At 40.5% G+C, this 15,682-nt stretch overlaps 1 protein-coding gene across 1 annotated transcript; it reads right to left on the bottom strand.

Moving 5' to 3' along the window:
* Positions 1-1,888: 1,888 nt before the first annotated feature.
* LOC130121453 (myosin heavy chain, fast skeletal muscle-like) lies at positions 1,889-14,923 on the bottom strand. The gene is made up of 39 exons (XM_056290241.1): positions 14,717-14,923; positions 14,482-14,625; positions 14,235-14,391; positions 14,112-14,139; positions 13,905-14,016; positions 13,716-13,808; positions 13,560-13,623; positions 12,531-12,629; positions 12,331-12,434; positions 12,068-12,206; positions 11,648-11,766; positions 11,376-11,525; positions 11,092-11,262; positions 10,682-10,982; positions 10,411-10,481; positions 8,075-8,162; positions 7,851-7,968; positions 7,635-7,758; positions 7,399-7,535; positions 7,049-7,304; positions 6,694-6,936; positions 6,391-6,567; positions 6,151-6,296; positions 5,951-6,041; positions 5,463-5,852; positions 5,233-5,359; positions 4,965-5,083; positions 4,675-4,871; positions 4,389-4,572; positions 4,137-4,302; positions 3,889-4,013; positions 3,425-3,733; positions 3,129-3,332; positions 2,910-3,035; positions 2,637-2,807; positions 2,429-2,533; positions 2,236-2,331; positions 2,012-2,143; positions 1,889-1,909 (listed from the first exon to the last, which is right to left on the bottom strand). Exons 1-39 carry the CDS (start codon positions 14,921-14,923, stop codon positions 1,889-1,891), a joined length of 5,811 nt encoding a protein of 1,936 aa, XP_056146216.1.
* Positions 14,924-15,682: the final 759 nt, after the last annotated feature.

The following is a 15,682-nucleotide window of genomic DNA, read 5'->3' as shown; positions in this document are numbered from 1 at the left end:
TTTTCTACCCTTGCTGATGGCAAAACCCTGCCCAAGAGCAGCCCACTCTTCAAACTCAGTCCTGTGCTCCAAGGAGGCCTCATGAGAATTGGAGGCAGACTCAAACACGAACCACTGGAACATGTTGAGAAGAACCCCCTAGTTCTACCTAAACACAGCCACTTTTCTACCCTACTAGTATGCCACCATCACATGCAGGTGAATCATCAAGGTCGCCATTTCACTGAAGGGGCCATCAGATCTGGTCTATGGATCATCGGATGCAAAAGGCTTATCAGCTCAGTTGTGCACAAGTGCATCACCTGGCGGAAGCTCCGTGGCAAGATGGAGGTGCAACCCATGGCAGACGTAAACGCACATCTCCTCCATTCATCTACATGGGATTGGATGTCTTTGGGCCTTGGAAAGTCACCGCAAGGTGCACAAGAGGTGGGCACGCAGAAAACAAGCGTTGGGCGACACTGTTTACCTGCGTGAGCACTAGAGCAGTGCATATTGAGAAAATCGAGTCCATGGACACCTCCAGTTGCATCAACGCTCTGAGGCGTTTTTTTTTAAATCCGTGGACCTGCAAAGCAACTGAGGTCAGATCATGGGACGAACTGTGTTGGCGCTAGCAACGAGCTTTGACTGACCAAGCAGCAACAAGGATCCAGTATCCAGAGATACCTGAGTGAGCAGGGCTGCTCCGGGGAGTACAACCCCCCCCCCATTCTTCAAACATGGGAGGCTCCTGGAAGCGAATGATTGGAGCTCGTTGAATACATGACTAATTTCTGCTATAATCAATGCCAGACCCCTCGTTCCAGTCTCTTCTGATCCAGACGCCCCCTTCATCCTAACACCTGCAATGTTGCTTATGCAAAAGATCTGTGCTCCCCCTCCACCTGGAGATTTCTTAGACAGGGAGCTCCACTGAAGCCAATCGAGGCAGGTGCAAGCTCTTGCCAGCACATTTTGGACCCAATGGAGACACGAGTATCTCCCGACACTGCAGAGTCACTGCAAGTAGGTCGAGGATCGTCGTAATCTACAGGAAGGTGATGTGGTGCTGCTGAAGGACAGCCAAGCTGAAAAGAACAAGTAGCCTATGGCACTGGTAACATCCACCTTTCCAAGCCAGGATGGAGAGGTGCGCAAGGTCGAAGTAAAGACCACAACTCAAGGAAGTCAGAAGAAATTCCTGAGACCTGTCTCAGAAGTCCTTCTTTTTTTGCCTAAAGGTGAAGTTTTACATTTACGATTTCTGTATAAGTAACTCGATGTATATTTCTGTTGTTTCAGTTTTACTCCTTTGCTATATCAACATGCTCAACAAGAGTCTGCATTAAATCTGAGTTAGAAAGCTAAGTCCTGACTCCCGTGTTGCGTATTGAGGGACTTTGGCTGGCTGTCTAATTTTGGTTAGAAAACACCATTAGGAGGCCAGTACAATGTCTATGATCACACACGCCATTGTTTTCTCAGTTTTGTTTCTTAATAGCATGGTCTAAAGTATGGTGGTTTTTGGTCAGGTTTAGACTTACAGTGGATTTTCACTTTATATTGATTGTCCTTCACATAAGATAAACATTTCAACTAACTCCAAAGGAGTTGAATCAAGTGCAACTGGACTTGGTATATATCAGTGAAGACGTTTCGCCTGATATATACCAAGTCCAACTGCACTTGATTCAACTCCTTTGGATAACCATGACCTGGATGAATGAGAACATTCACAGACATTTTAACTAACTGGAGACTCTAATACAGCAAATAGCATAAAACCTGCTTCGTCACTCAAATTAAATAATGGGTCAACAAGAGAATTATTTTTAGCAAGATTTATTGATAACAGAGAATCATATTTTATGACTTCTTAATAAGAAAATGGAAACATTGAGCAAATCTATTCAGCAGCTTCCTTTCCCTGTAAAGAATAAAGAAATAAAATGTATTACAAATTTATATTAATAAAATGGACGTCATATCACACCGACTGATTATCAATTATGCTCTTACACACATTTACCTTGCCAGAGTCCCGGCTTTTAGCTCTCAGTTTGTTGACTTGAGACTCAGCGATGTCAGCACGTTCCTCAGCCTCCTCCAGTTCATGCTGAATCTTCCTGCACTTGGACAGGTGAGCATTGGCCTGTTCCTCCTGTAAAACCATCACAGATGATATCGGTTATGAATTACATGGCTGATTTGAATTAAAACACCGCTAGAACAATTACTGAAATTATAACTTACCGCTTCCTCAGCCTGCCTCTTGTAGGCTTTCACCTTCAGCTGAAGTTTGTCTACTAGATCCTGCAGCCTAGTGACATTCTTTTTGTCCTCTTCAGTCTAAAGTAAATAGGGAATTTGAGTTTTGAGCAAGAGTTCATTTGATTGTGGCAATGCAGTTAATTGATAGGTTGAATCTGAGATGAAGATAATATACCTGGTAAGTAAGTTCCTTCACCCTCCTCTCATATTTGCGAACACCCTTAACAGCATCTCCTCCACGTCTCTGTTCAGCCTCAACTTCTGTTTCCAGCTCACGCACCTTGAGAACAATTACACATTAACAACACAGTTTATTCTTTATTGACTGTTCATCAGTTCAACTATGTATATCTTACCATGTGGTATTTCTTGTTTTATCTTACCCTAGATTCCAGTTTCTGGAGTTGCTTCTTGCCACCCTTCATGGCCAAGTTCTCAGCTTCATCCAGACGATGCTGCAGGTCCTTAACAGTGACCTCCAGGTTCTTCTTCATCCTCTCTAGGTGAGAACTTGTATCCTGCTCTTTCTTCAGCTCCTCAGCCATCATAGCAGCCTAAAAATGAATCATGTTATTCAATTGCAATTTTATAAGTGAAGTGTGCGCCTCAAGATTTGTGGATTAACAAAAACTTTGTCAAATAGAATTTAAACCTACATCAGTGATGGCCTTCTTGGCCTTCTCTTCTGCATTTCTGGCTTCCTGAACAGTGTCATCCACTTCACTTTGGACTTGAACGAGGTCAGCCTCAAGCTTCTTCTTTGTGTTCAGAAGGCTTGTATTCTGAAAGAATAGTTTCATTTTACTGATGAATGTAAAATCACATGCACACACACACCCACACTTATTCTCAATGAGATGCAGGTAATCACATACCTGAGAGTGCAACAGTCCAACACGTTCACTAGCATCCACCAGCTCTTGTTCAGCCACTTTGCGGCCTCTCTCTGTCTGTTCCAGAGCAGCCCTCAGCTCCTCAATTTCAGCCACCATGAGACCATTTCTACGGTCCACCATGGCAGCCTGCTCCTTCAGATCCTCCTGTGCTCTGAGAGCATCATCAAGGTGCAATTGGGCATCCTTGTGTGAAGATTTTCATATAGAAATATTAAAAAAAATTGTCACATTGAATGATATACAGTGGTTGTTTGTACAATGGTTATGTCATTTACCTTAAGTTGTCCCTGAACATTCCTCAGCTGCTTCTGGGCCTCAGCAGCCTGGCGGTTAGCATGGCTCAGCTGAATCTCCATCTCATTCAGGTCTCCCTCCATCTTCTTCTTAATTCTCAGGGCATCATTCCTGCTCCTGACCTCAGAGTCCAGAGTGCTCTGCATGGAGTCAGCCACCCTCTGGCTGTTCCTCTTGATTTGCTCCATCTCCTCATCTTTCTCTGCCAGCTTCCTGTCAACCTCACCCTTAATTTGGTTGAGTTCCAGCTGGACACGCAGAATCTTGGACTCTTCATGTTCCAGTGTTCCCTAAAAATCAGAATTGTTAATGTAGGGCCCTTCGTAACTTTTGAATGTTTTGTAGTATTTGCCTCCTTGCTCTATTGCATTTGTAGATTTCGCTCACAAAAAAGCACACAGTCTGTTGCAAATGTTGAACACTTTCCATTCAATTATTATTTTACCTCAGCCTCCTCAAGAGCTGTCTGGATCTCAGCCTTCTCTGTCTCCACCTGCTTCTTGGATTTCTCCAGCTCATGGATGCTCTTTCCAGTCTCACCAATCTGCTCAGTCAGATCTGAGATCTCCTCTGTAGTGGGTTACATACGTTTAGTAATTTAAGCATTTAAGTGTAGGTTATGTTATTCACCCAGGCTAATGTACAATAATGTTATATCAAATATGATGGATGTTTATAATAGTGAATACTCACGTTGCAGGTTCTTGTTCTCGCGCTTCATGGTCTCCAGCTGGTCCAGAGCCTCCTCATAGGAGTTCTTCATCTTGAACAGCTCAGTGCTGAGTGAACGAGCCTCTTTCTGAGCTCCTTCAAGTTCTGCCTGACCCTCCTCATATTTCTGTTTCCATTCTGCCAAGACCTGTTTGATAATTGTGAGAAAATTAGTAAGGTAAAAAGTTCCCATTTCAGTGGCTATAGCATGTATAGGGATACACATGATCACACCTTATCAAAGTTTCTCTGCTTTTTGTCAAGGTTTGCAGCAAGACCATTTGCTCTCTCCACATCAATCATGAGGTCCTCCACTTCACCCTGGAGTCTTTGTTTGGTCTTCTCCAGAGAGGCACACTTGGAATTCACAGCCTCAATCTGCTCCTCAGCCTCCTGGAGACGCTGGGCAAGCTTTTTCCTGTTAAATATTTGTCAAAATAATCACATATATAATGGAAAAAGTCAAAAGAAAAACAAAATGAAATAGAGATGAATAAAAGAAAATGAACAACTGACTCACTTGGACTCCTCAAGCTCCTCAGTGCGCTGGATAGCATCAGTTTCATACTTGGTTCGCCACTGGGCCACTTCACTGTTGGCCTTAGACATTCCACGCTGCAGCTCAGCCTTGGCCTCCTGCTCCTCTTCAAACTGCTCCCTCAGAAGATCACAGTCATGGCGAGCGGATTGCACGCCATGGGCAAGAGCATTCTTGGCCTAGGTAAGGTTTTTTTTTTTAGTAAACAATTTAATGAACATAATATTCCCGTTGAAATTCATATGAGATATAAGGCGTAAATCATTACTCACCTTAACCTCCTCCTCTATCTGTCTCTTCAGCTCTTCAATCTGCTGTGTGAAGGCCTGTTTGCCTCTGGTCAGCTGGGAGACCAGAGCCTCCTTCTCTTCAAGCTGACGACCAAACTCACCTGGTTAGAAATTAAATTCATGTTTTTCTCCAGATTGTATTTGTTACGGCCCAGTATAGTTGTTTTTCAAACAAATACCATCCCTCTAAGTATGTATAGTAATTCACATTTTTAGGAATACAACAATATATTTTGAAGGCAGTATGTACCATTCTCTGTCATCAGCCTTGCCCTCTGACCGCTTATATCATTTATCTGGCGAACATTCTCATCATTCTTAGATTTGAGTTCGCTAAGCTGGTCTTCAAAGGTGCGGCACATCTTTTCAAGATTTCCCTGTTAATTAAAATCGCAATAGTCAAGGAAAGGTATTCCAGTTTTTCAGACTTTTTTCAACAATTTGCATTTACAGAATTTGCATATAAGAACAGCATTATACCTTGGCCTTTGCAACAGCCTCCATGTTGCTGGAGAGGTCATCAATCTCCATCTTGAATTCACTCTTCTCCTTCTCAAGCTTCTGCTTGACACGCTGCAGGTTGTCGATCTGCTCTCCCAGCTCTGCAACACTGTCAGCCTGCTTCTTGCGGAGTGCAGCAGCAGTTGCTTCGTGTTGCAAAGTAGACTCCTCAAGGTCACGACGCAGCTTCTGGAACTCAGCTTCACGCTTCTTGTTCATCTCAATCTGAGCGGCAGTGGCTCCTCCAGCCTCCTCAAGTCTCTCACTGATCTCTTCAAGTTCCCTGGAGAGGTCAGCTCTCTGCTTCTCAACCTTGGCACGAGCAGCACGCTCAGCCTCAGTTTCTTCCTCCAGTTCCTCAATACGAGCCTTTAAAAGAATAGTTTATTAAAATATATTCTTTTACAGATAAATAACAGTGTATGCTTCAAGAAGAGAAACAAGATTTTTTTTTTAAATGAAAAAACCTGGAGCTCCTTGATCTTCTTTTGTAGCTGAGCACCCAAAGATTGTTCATCCTCAATCTTACTCAGAAGCTGGGTTGTCTCAAACTCCTTCCTGATGAATAAATTCTAGTTAGCTCATTTGTAAGATAATCCCAAAATGTATGCTTTGAATGTACTATAAAATCTTAGCCAGAATTGACAATTGTTATTGAAACAATTACTTCTTCAGTTTTTCGTCAGATTGCTGTTTGTCATTCTCAAGGTCCATGATGGATTCCTGAGCAAGTTTCAGATCACCCTCGAGCTTCCTCTTGGCTCTCTCAAGGTCCATGCGGAGTTTCTTTTCTTGCTCCAGAGAACCTTCAAGCTGCAAATTATCATGTTTGTTATTAACGTTCAAGAGTAGACATAGTATCTCTTATAAAAATCTTAGTACGTAATTAAACTTTCAAAAGCCTCACGTCATCCACTTGCTGCTCAAGCTTGGTTTTGGATTTGGTCAAAGTATTGACTTTATCTTCTTCTGCCTGCAGATCATCAAGAGTCTGTTGATGTGCTTCTTGAAGGGCTTTTTTCTCCTTTGTCAGCTTAGCAATGCTTTCATCCTGAGAGGCCATCTCCTCAGTCAGGTTCTTCACCTACATATGCAAATAAAATGAAATAAAAGATATGTACAGATCAAGATATATAACATAAATAGCATATAATTCTATTCATATTCATGCTGGCCGATATATTAGCAGAATAAATAAACATTCATGAACCTTGTTCTCGGTGGCATGTTTCTCCTTCTCCACTTTGGCCAAGGTAAGCTCCAGGTCATCAATATCTTTCTTAAGCTCAGAGCATTCATCCTCCAACTTCCTCTTCTTGGCAGTCAGCTCAGCATTAATTTCCTCCTCATCCTCCAGTCTCTCAGTTGTCTCTTTGAGTTTAGCCTCCAGTTGGATCTTACTCTTGATAAGTCCTTCACATCTCTCTTCAGCATCTGACAGATTCTCTGATTCCTAGATAACAAATTAATGATGAAAAACAGCAACAACAACATAAGATGGAGGATATGTCAATATCATCTATGTTTAAAGTCAGACTTAAAACTGTGTTTTGTAGTCTACTAACAGATGCCACTTGCAGCTGCAGGTCATTCTTCTCTTGCATAAGAGAAACCATCTTCTCCTCCAGTTCCTTCTTCTTGGCCAGAGCAGCAGCCAGGTCTGATGTCATTTTCTCATAGTTCTCCTTCATATTGGCAAGCTCCTTCTCAGTTTCAGCACTCTTCAAAAGAGGCTTGATCTTGTAGTACACCTTCATCCATGGCCAGTGTTTGACATTCATGAAAGAGCGGACGTTGTACTGGATGGTGTAAATGGCTTCCCTAAGGCATGAATATATTAGTGTTATCGAAAAAACAATTCTGAGACTGCATATTTCATGAATTTGTATTTTCGAATTTATTTCTTGGAGCATACCTGCGTTCCATCATTTTAACAAACTCCTTTCTCATTAGGTAAGCACGACAGAGGGCCTGAGTCATGGTGACCAGTTTAGCAAGCTTCTCATCTCGCATCTCCTCAAGAGTACCCAGCAGACCAGCTTTGAAGAACACCTGTGGAGGGTAAAACAAATAGCAGAATCAGCTGTCATTCAGCTATGAAATAGAATTCAATTTTATTGTTTCATCATGATATAAGACCGAAATGTTTACCTTGGTGTGTCCAAACTTGTACTGTTCGTGATCAACATCAATTGACCCAAGAAGCTTCTCAGAAGCCTTTTTGTTGTCAATGAACTGGCCCTCAGGGATAACACTGGCATTCAGCACTTTGTACCTTTTGTAAGAGAGTTAATGACAATGTCTTGGTCATGCTTTGTACTGTTTTTGCTTAACAAACCTCTTTACCACTGAAACTTCAATGATTACCTCTGCTTGAAGTCACCATAGAGGATTCTGCTGGGGAAACCTTTTCTGCAAATTCTGATACCCTCCAGTACACCGTTACACCTCAGCTGGTGGATAACCAAGAAGTTCTCCATCAGACCTGTGAAAAAATATAAAAACATAATTACATCCTTCCCTTAAGTTTCATTGAAACATTAAGCTAATGTACTCTACAGTGAACAGATCATTTTTCATAGTCAAGGTACCTGGAGTTTTTGACTCATTGGGAATCAGGCAACGCACAAAGTGAGGATGGGTGCTTCTCAAGTTAGTCATCAGCTTTCCCAAGTTTTCCTGTATATAGAAAATAAAAAAATTATCAATTTTCTATGTGTATGACTATACATACATACATACATACATACATACATACATACATACATACATACATACATACATACATACATACATACATACATACATACATACATATATAAATATATAAACGTATGTATATATGTATATGTGTGTATGTGTGTGTATGTATATGATGTATGTATGTATGTATGTATGTGTATACATAAAGCGTTTTTTTCCAAAACCGTCAATGGTGTTATAAGTGCTCAACTAATGAGGAGCGGAATATCAATACTGATACAGTAAAAAACGTTTAATACATTGCAGTACAGGCCTGTTTCATGCGTCGCGCACTCATGAGCTGCCATTATTGATATATATATATAAATTTATATATATATATATATATATATATATATATATATATATATATATATATATATATATATATATATATGAAACCGTCAATGGTGTTGTGAGTGCTCGAATAATGAGGAGCGGAATATCAACACAGATACAGGAAAAAAGATTATAAAAAAGATTATATTTACAGTGCATCCGGAAAGTATTCACACCCCTTCACTTTCCCCACATTTTGTTATGTTACAGCCTTATTCTAAAATGGATTACATTCCTTTTTTTTCTCATCAATCTACACACAATATCTCATAATGGCAAAGTGAAAAAGGTTTTGTTGAAATTTTTGCAAATTTATTAAAAATAATAAACTGAAATATTGCATGTACATAAGTATTCACACCCTTTCCTATGACACTCAAAATTGAGCTCAGGTTCATCCTGTTTCAACTGATCATCCTTGAGATGTTTCTACATCTTGATTGGAGTCCACCTGTAGTAAATTCAATGGATTGGACATGATTTGGACAGGCACACACCTGTCTATATAAGGTCCCACTGTTGACAGTGCATGTCAGAGCAGAAACCAAGCCATGAAGTCAAAGGAATTGTCTGTGGACTTCTGAGACAGGATTGTATCGAGGCACAGATCTGGGGAAGGGTACAAAACATTTCTACAGCTTTCAAGGTCCCGAAGAGCACAGTGGTCTCCATCATTCGTAAAAGGAAGAAGTTTGGATCCACCAGGACTCTTCCTAGAGCTGGCTGCCCAGCCAAACTGAGCAATCGGGGGAGAAGGGCCTTCGTCAGGGAGGTGACCAAGAACCCGATGGTCACTCTGACAGAGCTCCAGCATTCCTCTGTGGAGATGGGAGAACCTTCCAGAAGGACAACCATCTCTGCAGCACTCTACCAATCAGGCCTTTATGGTAGAGTGGCCAGACGGAAGCCTCTGCTCAGTAAAAGGCACATGACAGCCCGCTTGGAGTTCGCCAGAAAGCACCTAAAGGACGCTCAGACCATGAGAAACAAGATTCTCTGGTCTGATGAAACCAAGATTGAACTCTTTGGCCTGAATGCCAAACGTCACGTCTGGAGGAAACCAGGCACCTCTCATCACCTTGCTAATACCATCCATACAGTGAAGCGTGGTGGTGGCAGCATCATGCTGTGGGGATGTTCTTCAGCGGCAGGAACTGGGAGACTAGTCAGGATCGAGGCAAAGATGAATGGAGCAAAGTACAGAGAGATCCTTGATGAAAACCTGCTCCAGAGCGCTCAGGACCTTAGACTGGGGCGAAGGTTTACCTTTCAACACGACAACGACCCTAAGCACACAGCCAAGACAACGAAGGAGTGGCTTCGGGACAAGTCTGTGAATGTCCTTGAGTGGCCCAGCCAGAGCCCAGACTTGAACCCCATTGCACATCTCTGGAAAGACCTGAAAATAGCTGTGCAGCTACACTCCCCATCTAACTTTACAGAGCTCGAGAGGATCTGCAGAGAAGAATGGGAATAATACCCCAAATATAGGTGTGCCAAGCTTGTAGCTTCATACCCAAGAAGACTTGAGGCTGTAATCGCTGCCAAGGGTGCCTCAACCAAGTACTGAGTAAAGGGTGTGAATACTTATGTACATGCAATATGTCAGTTTTTTATTTTTAATAAATTTGCAAAAATTTCTACAAAACCTTTTTCGCTTTGTCATTATGGGGTATTGTGTGTAGATTGATGAGAAAAAAATGAATTTAATCCATTTTGGAAAAAGGCTGTAACATAACAAAATGTGGGGGAAGTGAAGGGGTGTGAATACTTTCCAGATGCACTGTATATATAATAGCATAGTAAATTATTAACCATATAGTGTTTATCTTATCTTAAACCTTACCCTGAACTGTGAAGACACAGTCTGCATAGAACCACCCTTCTTCTTGCCTCCCTTCTTGCCACCTCCAGCCTCTGTTATTTAATATGACAAGATTCAATGATGAAATTTTTTTTTTTAATTTCAGATTTGGTAAAAACATATTAAGCACATATATAAAAACGGAGTATTACTAACAAAATATATTACTATGAGGAGTCTTAGTAATCAAAACATAAAAAGGAAAACATCTGTTGAAAATTTAAAATTTAAAATCCGTTTGCTATTATTGTACCTTCAACAACAGGGGGATACAGAACAGGCAGCAATTTAACTCCAGACTTCTGATACAGCTGCACAACGGAATCGTTCAGAGGATCCTTGTTCTTGTCCAGCCACCCAGCGATATTGTAGTCCACAGTTCCAGCATAGTGCACCAGAGAGAAGTGGGCCTCAGCTTTGCCCTTAGCAGGTTTTGGCTTCTCAAAAGCTTTGGTCTTTCCAAGATGCTGGTCATACAGCTTGTTTTTGAAGGTCGTGTCTGAAGCCTTGGGGAACATGCACTCCTCTTCAAGGATGGAGAAGATACCCATGGGCTATGGTAAATGAAAGAAGAAAAGTACATGATTCTTGACACTATGCATACTATGATTAATTACAATATTGAAATATCCATTACATGATATTCAAGCTTGATTTTTTTACCTTCTCAATAAGCTCAATACAGGCAGCCAAGTCCATGCCAAAGTCAATAAACTCCCAGATGATACCCTCCTTCTTGTACTCTTCTTGCTCCAGAACAAACATGTGGTGATTGAAGAACTGCTGCAGCTTCTCATTGGTGAAGTTGATGCACAGCTGCTCCATGCTGTTGAACTGAAAATGAGAAATGGTTATTTGTTATAAGTTAATAGTTAAAGAGTGAAAAAATTATATCATGAAATTAATCAACCTCTTAAAGATGAGTTTAAAGATGAATGTAAACTTACATCAAAGATCTCAAAACCAGCAATGTCCAGGACACCAATGAAGAACTGCCTTGGCTGCTTGGTGTCCAGCATCTGGTTGATACGGATGACCATCCACAAGAACATCCTCTCATAGATAGACTTAGCCAAGGCACTCACTGAGTTATGAACCTACAGAAACCAGTGATATGATTAAACATAATTGAAATCTTTAAATAAGTAGAGAGAGAATTATTGAAATCAGTTTAACAACACGAGAGTGTTCTGGGCAAATATAAAGGCCCAGTGCTCACCTGAGGCACAGTCTGTCCTTTTGTGACGAACTCATTTCCGACCTTCACTCTGGGGTAGCACAGAGCCTTCAGCATGTCAGCAGAGTTCAGGCCCAATAGATAGGCTACCTTGTCGGCATCTGAAGAGTCATATAAAATACATTTACAAAATCAAGATATATGAAGGTAACTTTATTAATCCCCGTGCAGAAATGAGTCCTCTGCATTTGACCCATCCTAACTACATAGGAACAGTAAATACGCACAGTGCAGCACACGGGGACAGATTCTCTTTCTATGGCCAATGCCTTGGTCAAAGGCACTGGCAGGAGTATTAACCCAACAATAATTGTTGTGACAATAATTGTTACGTTTCATCAAAGAAAATAAAACCTTCAACATGAATGAAACAGCACCATTTTAAATAAATGTAATACTCACCCTCTGTGCCATCTGGCTCAGCCTGCTCCTCACGCTGCTTCTGCTTGAACTTCATGTTACCATGGTGAAGCACAGCACCTGTCAGCTTATAGATGTACATCTTCTCTTCATTGGTGAAGCCCAGGATATCAATGGCTGTCTGCATTTACAACAGGTAAGTGACATTTTGTACAGAAATCATTTTAGAGATAATAATTTACAGTGAACTGTGGTCACAAAAGATGAGAAAGTTTATTTTGGATATTAAAGGGAAGATCGCTAACATCAGTAGCAACCAACTCTTCAACGTCATTAATGCTAGCCACAGTGATCTGACCCTGGCTGCACATGGGGAAATCATATGGGTTGGTGGTGATGAGCGTCATTTCTGTGAATTTAAAAAGGTTGAAGGGGTTAAGTGACACATGAAAACATTTAACAACTTAGTTTTTATTTATTTTCCACGTGCTATTTTTCAGCTCACCAATCAGCTCAGGTTTGTGGTTGGTCATCATCTGGTAGAAGATGTGGTAGCCTCTCTCATCTGGAAGCTGGAATGTCACTCTGGACTTCTCCAGCAGATCTGTAAGTGTTATCCATGGTTAAATATATAGGCAATCTAGCCAACCAGTATTGTAATAATTTATGCAACAGTAGTTTGTGATTATGCAATCTGATTGGCTGAGAGATCTGCATTATTTATGATAACGTCACGGGTGCTGTATCACTTCACTTCTATTCTGCTTGTAACAGCTGATTTCATCAACAGCTGATTTCAGCGGTTGTCATCAAGTGACCTTGTCAACAATGGACACGTATCAAATTATACAATTTGGTTTAGTGTTTATTTATCCATATATTTTGGTAGATTAACTGGAGCTGGAGGAGAACAATGAAGGAAACTATAATGTAATATTAATCGTAAAGCACACACCTTCTGTAACTGCACAATGAACGGCAGTGTAAAGATCAACATTTACCTGCAAAAATAATTGTTTTTCCCTAAAAAGCAGCAAGCTAGCTTACTGTTATTCATTTTAATAATGTTCTCGTTTGCTGTGTTACAAAGTGTTTATTTACAAATATGCTAGTGACATATGTTTCCTCTTTATTCTGTAGTCTAAGTTTCATATCAGCGAACCACTTGTGGTGGAACCACATTCTTTGGTGGAAAAAACTGCTCACAATAAGAACAATACTAAATAGTATTTCTGGGTTTATTTTCTTTAGTTTATTAAAATGTTGTCAAATCTTATAAATTGTTTAAGCACACTGAGTGACTGTTGCAGCTAGAAAAGCGCTATATAAAATGCAACTTGATTGATTTATTGTGTAAAAAGCATAGAACACATGCGGTTGTGTGCTATTGCAATAAGAGCATGGCTGTCTTAATGTGTGCCACTTTCCTTTCGTTTCTGCCTGCAAAAAAATCACAGCCCATGATGTTATTCACGATAACAAACTCCTTCTTTTATTCTATTGTTTAACTTTAGCACATATGATTGATACTTACAAGTCTCAATATCGGCACTAGACAGTTTACCAGAAGTGCCAAAATGGATTCTGATGAATTTACCCTGTCAGGGAAAGGATAATTTTTAGCATCCCACTACAGAAGCATTATACAATCCAGAACATTCAATACACATCTATAGCTATCCACACTTACAAAGCGAGAGGAGTTGTCATTCCTCACAGTCTTGGCATTACCGTAGGCTTCCAGCAAGGGATTGGCTGCAATAATCTGATCCTCCAGTGAGCCCTACAAGTGGAGTTTTTCATATAATGTTGATGTCAGCACATTTTTTGACGCCAAGAACATTTCCAATTTGTTTGAAAACTACTTGAATAAATATACCTGCATCTTCCCAGGAGTTTGGTCCTTCTTCTTGTCTCCACCCACAGAGATTGTGGCAAAGTACTGAATGACACGCTTAGTGTTCACAGTCTTTCCAGCACCAGATTCTCCACTGGGGAAAGATTTATAAATACGCAGTTAAATAGAATTTACTCAATGTCTTTGATCATGTTGGTATTATAGAGGGTCAACAAATGTGAAACATACGTGATCAAGACAGACTGATTCTCCCTGTCTGTTAAAGGAAAAGGAAAGAAATGTCTTTTGTACATTGATGCAACAGAAATTCATTGCAATGTCAATTAATATAACTTCATAACTAGGACGTACCAGTAAGCATGTTCTGATAGGCATTGTCAGAGACAGAGAAGATATGGGGTGGAGCCTCCATACGCTTTTTGCCTCTGTAGGCAGTAACAACCTCAGAATCGTACACTGGGAGCCACTTGTAGGGGTTTACGGTGGCACAGAAGAGCCCAGAGTAGGTCTAAGAGAGATGAGAGACAGATGACCATTTACCATATGCTGTCCATGGGTCCTAGATGAATATTGTTCTTTAGCCAGTACGCTTTCTCACGTAAATCATCCATGCGGCATAACGCTCTTTGAGGTTATACAGCACAGAGGCTTCATTGAGATGGGTCATCATGGCCATGTCCTCAATTTTGTCATATTTGGGAGGGTTCATTGGGGTCACATCATCTTCCTTAACTGTTCTCTCCTAATAAATGAAAAGACAATTTCTGTTTGTCTCAAATTATTTTTCTGCAAATTTGACTTTACTGAATTGCATTGAATAAACGTTCACCTACGTCCTGGGTGTCAAGCACTTTAACGGTGACTTTGCCACCTTCTTTCTTCAGGATTGTACATTTGAGGTACAGCTCCTTAGCATCAGCCACATATGCAGCACTTTTGGCATCAAAAGGTTTGCTTTGAGCCTCAATCCTCTCTTTCTCAGGCTTACGGAGATAAATGGCAGCCTTGCCATAAATGGCCATCTCCGCGTCCGTACTCATGGTGGTAGTTTTCTGTAGACAGACCATTAAAAATGCATTCCTCTCCTGTTTCACAAATATAAGCTTTACTTTTGAATCTGAACATGGCAGAGAGGTTCTATGAATTATGACATTTAAATAATTCTCACCTTTTTCTTCTACCCAGTCACAGAGAAATTTTCCACAGGTGTCGACCCTTAATGAAAACATATTTGTGATGACTGGAGTAGGTTGTGAATTCCACTTTGATTTTAAGTAATATAGTAAATGTCCACATTACATAAAATTAGTCATATTCAAATGTCATAATTAGTTGTTGATTAGATTATTTCACGACTGAAGTGAATTTGCTCTAATTCATTGTATCTCAAAGCATTCATTTGCAAAATTGTGTTATTGTGAGTTATTCTTTTTCCCCAACTCTGTCATTGGATTATCTAAATTTTGTCTTTTTTAATAACTTTAATTCATGCAATCAAACACCTCACATCAGACTTTGGTTACATCACTTTAAGAAACAGTCTGAATCAAAGTTCTTCTCTAATGCATGAAGCCATCAGTCTGACTTACCACAGGTTGGAAGAGTCTGAAATCCCCTGCAGCCTCTTCATCTCATGATGAGCCCCCTTATATTGATGTCAAACTGCCAGGCAAGCAGAAACTAAATATGGGCATGTCTTTAAAAGGCTCTTGTGTATTTGATTTTCATTTAACTTCCCACTGCTACACATCTTCAAGAGTTGAAAAATGTACCATCTGCATACATCCAGTTTGTGCTGC

The sequence above is a fragment of the Lampris incognitus genome, chromosome 12 (genome assembly GCF_029633865.1).
Source record: "Lampris incognitus isolate fLamInc1 chromosome 12, fLamInc1.hap2, whole genome shotgun sequence".
In the NCBI taxonomy this organism is placed as follows: domain Eukaryota; kingdom Metazoa; phylum Chordata; class Actinopteri; order Lampriformes; family Lampridae; genus Lampris; species Lampris incognitus.
Note: the sequence above shows the minus strand (reverse complement) of the source record. Positions and strands in the feature narration are given on the sequence as shown.

Excerpts from the sequence above, each read along its gene's own strand:
- LOC130121453 (XM_056290241.1), bottom strand. The coding sequence starts at position 14,923 with ATGAGTACGGACGCGGAGATGGCCATTTATGGCAAGGCTGCCATTTAT. Across the intron at positions 14,140-14,234 it reads CTATCAGAACATGCTTACTG|ACAGGGAGAATCAGTCTGTC; the intron begins GTACGTCCTAGT and ends TTCCTTTAACAG. Across the intron at positions 5,084-5,232 it reads AAGGCTGATGACAGAGAATG|GTGAGTTTGGTCGTCAGCTT; the intron begins GTACATACTGCC and ends ATTTCTAACCAG.